The sequence below is a fragment of the Sceloporus undulatus genome, chromosome 3 (genome assembly GCF_019175285.1).
Source record: "Sceloporus undulatus isolate JIND9_A2432 ecotype Alabama chromosome 3, SceUnd_v1.1, whole genome shotgun sequence".
NCBI classification, from domain to species: Eukaryota; Metazoa; Chordata; class Lepidosauria; order Squamata; family Phrynosomatidae; genus Sceloporus; species Sceloporus undulatus.
In genome coordinates this window covers 200,622,638-200,635,205 of record NC_056524.1, presented here as the reverse complement: position 1 = coordinate 200,635,205, position 12,568 = coordinate 200,622,638, and the positions used below count along the sequence as shown (strand labels likewise).

General features: G+C 39.4%; 1 protein-coding gene across 3 annotated transcripts in view; it reads left to right on the top strand.

Annotated features, from left to right (window-relative positions):
• Nucleotides 1-1,003: 1,003 nt before the first annotated feature.
• TRUB1 (TruB pseudouridine synthase family member 1) overlaps nt 1,004-12,568 on the top strand; it is a 41,798-nt gene continuing 30,233 nt past the window's right edge. For 2 of the 3 annotated variants that reach the window (XM_042460422.1, XM_042460421.1), the window contains exons 1-3: nt 1,004-1,203; nt 3,909-4,004; nt 9,695-9,750. In XM_042460422.1, coding sequence (XP_042316356.1) covers nt 1,074-1,203; nt 3,909-4,004; nt 9,695-9,750 — 282 coding nt within the window. In that variant the 5' untranslated portion in view covers nt 1,004-1,073. The remainder of the gene's footprint in view (nt 1,204-3,908; nt 4,005-9,694; nt 9,751-12,568) is intronic. The other variant, XM_042460423.1, reaches the window with a different exon arrangement.

Genomic DNA, 12,568 nt, shown 5'->3' with positions numbered 1-12,568 from the left:
CAATTACAAATCCATGTAATAGTTGCCTTGTCTAGCCCACATTTTACAAGCTTGTTTGCAAGAATGTCATGGGGAACCTTGTCAAAGGCCTTACTGAAATCAAGATATACTATATCCAATTTATACCTTTATACTTTGATTTTCCATGTTTTTTGTAAGGTCCCCCATGTTTTTCTTGAATATCCTCCGTTTTGAGCTTGACAAAGAAGCATGGGTTTACATTTATACCTTTCAGTGTTGATTTTCCATGTTCTTCATGCCCTCCATTTTGAGCATGACTAGGAGGCATGAATATACATTTATAGGAGTCCTTTCAGCATTGATTTTGTCATGGTCCTCCATTATACCTTTCACTTATACCTTGATTTTCCATGTTTTTGTAACGTCCTCCACGTTCTTCTTGAATGTCCTCCATTTTGAGCGCAACTGAGGGGCATGAACCTGATTATTCCCATCTTAGCTGAGCTTTTTATTGCCCCTCCATATTTTTTCCCATTTGAACGCCCTCCATTTCGCGATGCCTTGCATCACGGTCCAAAGCCACACTGCAGAAATAATCCAGTTTGAGACCGCTTTAACTGCCCTGGCTCAGTTAAAGCTATAGGGAATCCTGGGATTAGTGTAATTCATTGTAGCACCAGAACTCTCTCTGACAGAGAAGGCTTACAAAGTCTCACAGACAGAACTACAGTCCCCAGGATTCCCTAGCTAGCAGCATTGAGTTAAAGCGGTCTCAAAGCGGATTGTTTCTGTAGTGTGTGCTGCTTTGGGGCCTCCAATTGTATGAACCTGACAGTTTTTGTATACCAAACAAGTGTTCTAGCACTGAGCTGCAGAATAAATAACACAGAAGTAGCCACTGCTTTCCTATAAAACCTTTTTAAAATACAATCTTTTTTATCTGGTCCCATTTCCACAGAGGAGAAGCAGGAAAAGACTACAACTCCCATAATTCCCTTGCAGCATCCGGGTCTCATGTCAGCGCAGGCTCCTCCCAATAGAGTCCCCCATCATTGTGGATGGCGGAGCCTCGTGGGCGGTGTTGTTTAAAGCGGGTTGGAGGCGGGTGAGGGATGGAGTCGGCCCCAGGGAGAACGCTGGCATCCAGGCTGCTCTCCTTCAACGGCCTCTTCGCCGTCCAGAAGCCCAAAGGCCCCACTTCGGCCGCGGTCCTCAACCTGCTCAGGGAGAAGCTGCTGGCAGGTAATGCCATGGGGACGTCCGCACTGCAGGGATAATCCAGTTTGAGACCGCTTTAGCTGCCCTGGCTCAGTGCTACAGGGAATCCTGGGAACTGTAGTTCACTGTGGCACCAGAGAGTTCTCTCTGACAGAGAAGGCTGAATATGCCTCACAAAAATACAAGCCCCATAATAATAATAATAATAATAATAATAATAGATTAGATAGATAGATAGATGATAGATAGATATCCTGGGAACTGTAGTTTGCTCTCTCTGACAGAAGGCTGAATATGCCTCACCAAAATAGAAACCCCAGAAGAAGAAGAATGTTAATAATAATAGATTTTGTATTTATATATAATAATAATAATATTTATTTGTATCCCGCCTTTTTCCGAAGGAATAAGGCAGGTTACAATAGATGCAAAATGAAATACATAAGAATTCACAAAGTGATGCAACAAATCTGAGTTAAATCCCTGTCCCTGACATAAATTAACACGGCACTATTAACATTATATTGGACATTACAATAACAAAAAAATTATAAGAAATATAATGATACAGAGAAGGCTGAATATGCCTCACAAAAATAGAAGCCTTAGAAGAAGAAGAATATTAATAATAATAGATGTTATTTATGTCCCGCCATTTCAAAAAGGCGTTACAAGAAAATACCTAGCACACGTACACAGCTCAAAAATTACACATCCCCTTATCCGTTACCTTAACTAAAATGCCACCAACACCATAAATGCAAAGTAACATTAATTTAAAACAGGTAAAATGTAAAATAGTCCCATAACAATGAGCCCTGGCAGTTAAAATGGTGTCGAACTGGGTTAATTCTGCAGTGTGGATGCAGCCTAGTTCAGAGGGAAGGTGGGCAGGGTGGATGGGAGTGTGGTTGTTGATGTTGTTGTTGTGTAGAGGTCTGGATGACTAAGGTCCAACTGAGCCAGGGCAGTTAAAGCGGTCTCAAACTGGATAATTTCTGCACTGTGTTTTGGACCCAAGGCTGCATCCACACTGCAGAAATAATCCAGTTTGAGACCGCTTTAACTGCCATGGTTCAATGCTGTGGAAATTCTGGGAATTATAGGCCTCATTCCCACTAAAGCTGTTTTGCAATTGTTGTAGACGCTGAGTTTTGTCATAGTGTCCAGCAAGTCTGATACGGATTTGTAGTACATATAGTGTGTGGTTCACGGGATGTTATGGATATTTTTTTCTTACTCCTGTAATTAGTACATAGGTTTAATTTGTGGACTTGAGTGTTTTATTATAAAAACAAAATAGACCCTGTGAGTGTGAGGTCTGACTACAGTTCAATGAAATTTATGCACATCTCAGACCATTGCTGTAAATAGAATTTTAAACATTGCTTCAGCAAATCAATAATATAATGATAATCATGGCTAGTTATCAACATTATTATTTGTTTCAGTTGTTCCTTCACTTTCTTACAGCGTGCTCTAAATAGGTTTTAAATTGTCCACATAAAACACAAAGGGCAAAAACAAGAGAATTCATCTCAATTTGGCTGAGTTTCTTTTCCTGGGTTTCAAATCTCCATCTTCAATACTATGATGCCTTCCAGTTGTGTTAGACTACAGCTGCAGATATGGAGTCTATATATGAGGTCTATACAGATGTTTAGTCCAGATCCACAGGATTAAAACTTCTGTAATCATTAGCAGACATACCGGTAGGCATTGGTGGCTGTGTTGTCTGATGCAAGTTTTAGTCTGACATACCTGGGAGACACTGGGTTGGAAAAGGTTGTTCTGCTCATTGCCTCTCCCAGCTTTAGCGCCATTGCCATCCACTTAGGATCCAGGTGCTAATATGTATGTAGAAACAGGGCTTTTTCACTGTTAACTGTGGGACAGCTTCCAATCTCTTATCTTTCCATAGCCAGCAAGGGACTTAGTTATGCATGAAGTCAGCTGGATCTCTGCCATTATATGCAATTAAATGTAGAAAATACATTGAGATGCTTCTGTGTGCTGATGATGGTGCTGGAGAATCTCTGTCACTGTTGCCAGTTATGGTGTTATAACTTCAACAAATAAGTAAATGTGGTGTCCTTCATTCATTGCTGTGAGAAATAAAGCATCCTGTATGCTAAGTATTAATACAATTAACTATTGGATGCCAGCCAGTGCTGCAGATTAAAAATAAGTCTTAGGTGAACTATTTGTTGTATGATACTGCTGTCCTAGAATCTCAATTCAGTTTCCCACCCTCCTTGGGATTAAACTTGTTGTCGTTGTGTGCCTTCAAGTCTTTTCAATTTATGGCAACCCTATTATCCCCTCTGTTGTAAGCCACCCGGATTCCCAGTGATTGGGCGGCATATAAATAAATCCTATTATTATTATTATTATTATTATTATTATTATTATTAATTAAAGTGAACCCATTGTGGGGTTTTCTTGGCAAGTTTCTTCAGAGGGGGTTTGCCACTGTCATCCTTTGAGGCTAAGAGAGTGTGACTTGGCCAGTGTCACCCAAAGGATTTTCATGGCCATGCCGGGATTCAAACTCTGGTCTCCTGAGTCCTAGTCCAATGTTCAAACTACTACACCACGCTGTCTCCCCTGTACTACAAATGAATTAGCTATGCCACTTTAATATATTCCAGTTTGAATGCAGATTTATCTACTATGTTGTTTATTTTTACAAATTAGTATGACAGATCTCATCCTTTGGAATTTTTCAGAAGCTGGTATGCCAAAGCCCAGTAGGAGGAAGAGGAGTCAAATGTTAAAGATCGGACATGGTGGGATTCTGGACAGCACTGCTGCTGGAGTACTAGGTAACTTACATATTAAGATAGTAGTTCATTTAGTTGTGGCTTAATTTAATGAACTGCTTTACATGTCCTCTGAAACTGTACTCTATTCCTTTTCTCCCAAATCTTAGCAACAGTGTTCAGATGTCAGTGTTTATTCCTAATGCCCTTCATCTTTGAAACGTATTTGTGGTAAACATCTTCAGAGTGTCTGGATGCAAAGTACAGTACCTCAAATGTTTTTAAGTCATGACTTCTGCGAACCTCATTAGGTTCCTGAGGAATTGAGGTTTGCAGAACTAGGGCTCTATAAGGCTCTCGGGTTTATAAATCTCCTTAAATACCTCTGCATTTTACGTGGTAGTCATAAAGAGCTAAAATTGGCACAGAGTTGGACAACAGGGACACTTCTGTGAGGAATAGCTGAGGAAGTTGGATGTATGTTTAATCATTGAGGAGATGTTTGTGTTGAGTGCCTTCAAGTCATTTCCAGCTTATGATGACCCTAAGGCATTTCCAATTTATGGCGACCCTATCAAGTGGTTGTCTTGGCAAGCTTCTTCAGAGGTGGGTGATTTGTCATTGCCATCCTCTGAGGCTGAAAGACTGTGACTTGCCCAGTACTGTATCATCCAGTGGTTTTTCATAGCCAAGTGGGGATTCAAACCCTGCTTTCCATAGTCATAGCCCAATGCTCAATACACCACACTGGATCTCATGATAACTAGTTATTTGAACACACTTCTTCGTAACACAGAAGATGGAGCAGACTTGCTTTCTGCTCCTCCAGAGGTTAGGACATAAAACCTACTGGGTACATGGAATAATTTCTTGATAGTCAGAGCTGTTCGTTGTTGGAGCAGACTGCCTTAAACAAACAAACAAACAAATAAATAAATATTTAAAATTTGTATCCCGCCCCTCTGAGAACAATCGGGGCGGCTAACAAAGTAAAAAATACAGCACATATAAAATCCCTGGTGCCCTCCCCCCCTTAAAAAAGTATTAAATCAAATGCAAAATTTAAAAACAAACAAACAAACAAACAAAAAACATACAAGTTAAAAACTGACCAGAAAACGATGGACTCTTTTTTGTTTGTTTGGGTAGTTTTTAAGTTGGATGGCCGTTATATGTGGATGTCTTTAGTAGGTATTTGAACTAGGTGATTCTTGGTATTCCTTCCAACTGCAGTTTTTTGATTATGTGTTTGCTTGTTATACTCAGGAATTTCAGGCATTATTGTCTTTGATGGGTAGAATTCAGAAATTTATAGACAAATTTAGCACTGTTGAGGTTTTGGACAGTGATTGTTTAGGACAGTGTTTATTAGCCACTCTGAAACCAGGAAGCACAGTAGAGTTATGCTTCCTGGGTTTTTTTTCTGGCTGCCATAACTATAAAACAAGGTTGTGGTAATGAGGTACAAGCAATTACCAGAAATTAAATTATACAGCCCTAGCATTACAGGAGGCAAGACAACAAAAATTTCAACACATTTTTCTTTCATTTAGATAGTGCCCCAAATCACACTGTTTCCTGTAGATCAGAAGTGGGCAAAGTTGCAGCCATGCAGACGAAAGTAGACAGGAAGTGATTAGTGGTAATTTCCTGTTGTTAAAAAACATTTTTGTTGGAGGGGGGGATTTGTGATGGTAGGTGCTGTCCTCCAAAGTCTGAGCCCACAGTTGCCCATCCCTGTTTTAAAGGAAGCAAGCAGATATTCCTTGCTGTGTATTTGCTTAGGGAACTATGAATTCCATAGATTAAAGGTCTCTACTGATAACGTTGGGTCTTTCACATATGCTATGTTTTTATACCTATGTATTGTGTATCCCTATAAATAGTTTAGAGATGGAAAAAGCAGTGGCAGTTGTTATCCCAAGATATGAGAAAAGACTACCCTTTCTTGTGGGTAGACGAGAGAGCGAGAGTGAAAGAATTTTGCACTATGTGTAATAGATTGAATTGAAGACTGACAACTAGCTGTCAGGTCGTGTTGGCATGTGAAATTCTTGTTTGATTGAACAGCTAAATTATTTTGAACTGTGTTTCAGATTTGACTGAATCTTATGAATTTGAGTATTGTGGATATATATTCATGTGTCTGAATAAATCTTGGTATTTTGTAACAGAGTGCTCTCTAATTTCCTGAAGTGTAATGTAATTTCCTGTAATATTGAGTCGTATAACAATTTGACACTTTTATATGTGCGTTTTTGTGTTTCTTTCTGAAAAGAAACTGTTTTTCTTGATGATCTCTGTGCAGTTTCACATGGAAACAAACTGAGGGCTCTTCCTTTCTGTTTTCAAACTTTTGAGGGACAAGGTAGAGGGCAGGCATCAACTACTTCCTAAAGCTATAGATATTGCCAAAATGTTGCTCAATGCGTGTTAAATATCAGTGGTTATCCACCATAGAAATTTATTCAAGGAGTACAATTTAATTGCTGAAAAACTGTCTTGATCTCAGTGCATGTTAAATGTTAGTGGGTATCTACCACAGAAAATCATTCGAGTACCATTTAATTACTAAACAAACTGTCTTGATCACAGCTGGTCACCAATTTTGGTTGATTTGAGCAGCGAGACTATCTGCTTCTCTGTGAGAACAAGCCGTGAGCTGTAGTGTTTTACAGTGGTTTGAGAATTCAGTTTTTTTCAAGTGTGTGGTCCTTAATCAGAGGCAAACATTTATTTTAGTTCAAACTTAATGAAGATTTTTTTAAAAATGTAAAAATGTCTGCATGGTTTTGTACTGTCAGCTCTCTATATTCACGGATTCAAACATCCACAGCTTGAAAATATTCAAAAAATATGTAAGTTCCAAAAAGCAAACCTTGATTTTGCTATTTTATATATGGGACACTGTTTTACTATGCCATTATATATAATGGGACTTGAACACCCACGGATTTGTTAACCACAGGGGGAATGAAACTCCATTGTATATCAAGGGCCAACTATAGTAAAGTGAATTTAAAAAGTTGTTTGCATCTAATGTCCCAGTGTACTTGATTGTAAAGATGAGCACCACAGAATGTTTCCAAGCCAGAGTAAAACCAGCTTATCACAACTCTTGAAATGCTAACAAGGTAGATTGAGGGGAATAATGGAAAAGGAGAGATTTGATTGTTAACCTGTCAGATTGGGTTGAGGTCAGATTTTATGAGGTATTGTAAGAAGGGCTTCCAGTCATAATTCAATGTGCCTATGATGTCCTTTAAAGCTCTAAATGGCTTGGGACCTTAATACTTGAAGTAGCACCTCTCCCTATCTGAGAACTGAACAGAGGCTGGATGGCTGGCTGTCGGGGATGCTTTGATTTAGATTTCCTGCTTGGCAAGGAGTTGGACTGGATGGCCCTTGCAGTCTCTTCCAAGACTATGATTCTCTGTTCTGGAGGAGCCGTCCTCTGTATCCCACCAGTGCAGTCAATGTGAAGATGTGAGGAAGGTCTTCTCAGCTATGGCTTCCCAACTGTGGAATGTCTTCCCTTAGGAGACATGACTTGATCCAGCACAGACTGGATTTATTTAGGTGCCAAAGAAAAACATAGCTATTCAGTAAAACATGTGACACAATCTGGTTCATTCCAAAAAAAATTATACACATTATTATAAATTGTTTTAACCTTCTTAATTTGCTTTTAGCTTGTCAACTTGTTTAATGTTTTTAGTTTATTAAATAATTTTTATTTTTAATTGCTTTAGTCGTTTAATATTAATTTTACTTGTATGCCACTGATTTTGTGATACAGAGCAGGATATTAATTTTTGTTGTTGTTCTTGTTGTTGTGTGCCTTCAAGTCATTTCTGACTTATGGTGACCCTAAGGCAGAACTATCATGGAGTTTTCTTGACAAATTTTGTCCAGAGGTCGTTTGCCATTGCTGTCCCCTTAGGGCGAGAGCATGTGGCTTGCCCAATGTCAACCAGTGGGTTTTATGGCCAAGCTGGGAATCGAACCCTGGTCTCCAGAGTTGTAGTCCAACACTTAAACCACTATGCCATTGTGGCTGTATTAATATTTTACTAAATAAATAAATCATAAAAAATAGTCTGATGGAAATAGACCTTTAATTAGGTTGCCCCTAAAGCTCCAACCACAATGGAGAAATAATCTAGTTTGACACCACTTTAACTGTCATGGCTCAGTGATATGGAATTCTGCAAACTGGTTTTGTGACACATTTAGCTTTTTCTTTCAGAGATCTCTGGTGCCACAACAAATTAGCATTCCCAGAATTCCATAGCATTGAGCCATGGAAGTTAAAGTGGTGTCAAACTGGATTATTGCTGTGGTGCAGATGCAGTGTTGTAAGAGGTTAAGCAAGAATTTATGGGAAAGCTGTTAATTTGATTCCAGATGAGTTGTTATACTGATGTGTATGAAGCCAGCTACATGTTGTACCTGTCTTTTAATCAATAAATCTTTTGTTGTTTTGTCATTGTACACCTTTATCTGGAATCATTTTATTTAACTAGTCAAGGGAAGATTCAGTTGCGCAACATCCCCCTGGAACTAGCATAAATCACATCTGCTTGTACAGGGTTTGTCCATTTTAGTACCTTTGATAGAAAGAATCATAGAGTCATAGATCTGGAAGAGACCCCAAGGGCTATCCAACCCAATCCCTTGCCATGCAGGAACTCTCAATGAAAGCATCCCTGACAGATGGCCATCCAGCCTCTTTTAAAGACTTCCAAAGAAGGAGACTTCCCCACTCTCCATGAGAGTGTGTTCCACTGTCAAACAGCTCTTACTGTCAGGATGTTCCTCCTAATGTTGAGGTGGAATCTCCTTGCCTATAGTTTGAATCCACTGCTCCAGGTCTTATTCTCTGGAGCAGCAGAAAACAATCTTGCTCCATCCTCAATATGACATCCCTTCAAATATTTGAACAGGACTGTCATATCACCTCTTAACTGTCTCGTCTCCAGGCTAAACATACCCAGTTCCCTGAGACATTTCTCATAGGGCATGGTTTCTAGACCCTTCACTTTCATTGCCTTCATTATGATAAAAGTATGATGGTTGCTTGCCCAGTGACCATGGTTTAAACACAGTGTGATGCTTTGCTGAGGAAGATAGTGTTGTGGAGTTCTGCTTTGTTTTATTCTTAATGTCCAAGCAGTAGCATATTTGTTCTTGTGGTAATTAGGCATTTTACAGTTTGAACTAGTGAGTTGGTTTACCTTGTTCTAATTTCCAATTTTATTCCCGTTAGGCAATCAAATACAGGTTATAGCCCAAAAAACAAACAAAAAACAACAACAAAAGAAAACAGTAGTAATCAAAGAATAGGGTAAAAGATAAAAAGATAAGATTTTTAAAATTATTAAAGAATGTATCAAAATATAAAGAATCCAACATGTTGTGTATAGTCCAGAACGAGAGAGATGTCTGCAAGTGTAATAATAGTTTGTGTTAGCAGAATGACCCTATTAGGCAATGGGCATAGACTGCAAAAACTTGAAAACTACTGAAAAAGGTCTTTACGTACAATTACACACATGTCAGCAACATGTTGCCCTTATCCATTCCTTCTCTCTCTCTCTTGCATTGGAGTAACTTTTTCATTTTTTTAATCATTTGATGCTGTTAGCAGAATATGCAGTGATGTTTTAAATAGTATGATGTATTGCAGACATCTGTAGAGAATATGGAGTCAGGATGCCCAGTTTTTGAAGTCATCTTTTTTTTCTTAACAGTGGTTGGTGTTGGAAAAGGAACTAAAATGTTGAGTGGCATGTTGGCAGGTTCTAAGGTAAGGAAGATTGTTGGCAGGCTGCAGCTCTCACAAGAGTCTGACTGATATTCAATCCCAGTTCTCTGTATTTGTGTTTTCTGATGCTCTACAAAGACTTAATGATTTATCCCATGTGGTTTAGCAAGGGAGGCTAATGGAGAATGTTGGGTGGGAAGCAATAAAATTTAATTCACCAAGTGAAAGCCTCATAACCATGTATGCCGTCGTGTATGCAGACCAAGGATCTGGTGGCATATCTCCAGTGAGCCACTATTAAAAATAGGTCCTCACTATAGCAGACACAGGAGGCATTTAGTGAATACACCTCACTAAAGAGTTACATACCCCCCCAAGATATTTGGCACATTGCAAAAAACCCCTCTTCACAGGTATAGTTGTCACATTACACCTAGGATTCATAATGTTGATTCTTTTTTATTTACAAGGGTGAATTTAAACCTATGTGCACATAGCTTTACAGTTACAGATGTGGCAATAATAGCAAGTGTATGCAAATCTGTTGGCTTTCAAGTAATTTTTCAAAAGACTTTGAGGCACTGTCTTGATTTCCCATTAGCCTTTTTGTTAAGAGCATCACTTCATTACTGGTAGGTCTCCTGGAAAGAACAGTTCAGTTTTGCTTATGATTGCTCATTTGCACTGATAGTTACAAAGTAAGATAAATAAATATGTATTTTTTTAACGTGCAGTTAAGTTTAAACTTTTAAATTTTCTATCAGGTTTTTTATGTTTGTCCAGCATAGTATGATTTCTTTTTATTATTATTAAAGGAGCAGAATGTGGTCATGTTGTTTCATGTAGTAAAAAAATGGACTCCATGGGTACTTTTTGGCAGTCTCTGCCATTTAAAATTTCATTACAGGCCCCTTCACCTTCTAACACTAGCAAAATAAGGTTAACATTCTTCAGATGGCTGTTGAGTCAGCAGACATATTTGCCATTACATCTTGCCTTTTCAGTAATTTTCATATGGTAAAGTGGTCCTGTGTTCACTTCATGGTGCTCATACTCTTTTTTTCCTTTTAAAGGATAGTTGTGTTAGTCTCTTAAAGCAAAATTGACAGAACCTTGTGGCATTGTACATGAACTTTGTAGCTCTTAACCCATTTCATCTGTTTTGGGCGAGGAAGATTTATAGTCCATGGGGGTTTATGTTATAATATATTCTTTAGACTTTTACATGTCACAAGACTTATTGTTTTTGGTAGGTTACTGCCTCTTTCCCAGCCCATCTTTCACTAATCATTCTGCAGGTCATGTTTTGGATTTGAAAGTAACTTCTGATCTGTATCATTACTTTTTCATTATCTTTTGATTTTCCTTTGATCATAAACCATTGCCTTAAACTAAAATAAAGAAACTTGCTTTTCTCATCAATTACCTTTACTTTCTCCAGCCCTCCTTCACACACCCCAGAAAGGCTATTTCACTCACTCACACTCGATGATTGGGAAAATTTGTTCTTTTTGACTAGAGGGACTAACTCAGTGTATCAAATCAGCCTGGTGAGAAATTTCCACCCAACCCAAGAGTTCTTGCTTTGCACAAAAAGATTCCTCCCTGTGGTACTACTGCCTTTTCCCTTTGTGAACTAGATCATACATGCTCAGCAAGCACAGAAAGACTAGCAGGTTGGTGGCTAATTTGTGGTTGAAAAAGTCTTGGAGGTGGTGGGGAAGCTGATGGATGGAAATGTATTTTTGCACATTACTGTCACAGCTATCATGGATTTACTCAGTTTGTGGAAAAGATGTTCTTGCACACATGAGAAGCAAAGTGAATACTGTTGTTTGAGCTGCATTCAGCATTACAACCTGCTGCCATTGTTTAAGTAAAGGTTGTTAAAACATTTTAAAAAATTTAAATTATAGTTTTATAGTTGAAGTAGAGCAGTGCAGCCATTGGACACCCCCTGCCTCTAAGTCTTATTTCCTGTATGATTACATTTGCCGGGCGGGGGGGGGGGGGGGGGGAATGTGTTCTGCATATATTTTGGGAGAAAGGCAGGATATACAGTGGGCCCTTGCCTTATGCGGGGATCCGTTCCGGATCTCTCCGCGTAAGGCGAATTCCGCCTATGCTCAAGCCCCATTGTAAACAATGGGGCTCGTGCATGGCGGCGCGGCGACGCGCAGGGCGCAACATGCAATTGAATGGGACGCGCCGCCCCGTGCGTGCCCCGCGGCTTGAGCGCGTATGCTCAAGACGTGTAAAGCGCGCCCGCGTATGGCGCAGGCGGCTGTATATCCCATAAATAAAATAAAAATAAATCCCATGGAAAAAAATATATAGTCAGTGGTATGAGTCAGCAGTATGTTAGTCTGGATTACTGTAATGCACTCCTAGTGGGGCTGCCTTTGAAAAGTGCTCAGAAACTTCATCTGGTCCAAAGAGCTGCATCCAGGCTGTTAACCGGAACTGGCTGCAGGGAGCATACAACTCTTTTGTTTCAACAGCCCCATTGGCTGCCAGTTCATTTCCGGGCACAATTCAAAGTGCTGGTTTTGACCTATAAAGCCCTATACAGCTTGGGTCCAGGATATTTGAAGGACCGTATCTCCCTGTACAAGCCCCCCAGAGTATTGAGATCATCAGGAGAGGCCCTTCTCTCTGTTCCACCACCCTCTCAGGTGCGTTTGAAACATGGGTTGAGTCTCCCTGATCCAAAATGCTAGGGACTAGAAGTGTTTTGGATTTTGGATTTTTTCCTGATTTTAGAATATTTACATATACATAATGAGAAATCTTGGAAATGAGACCCAGGTTTAAACATGAAATTCATTTCTGTTTCATATACACCTTATAGACATAGCCT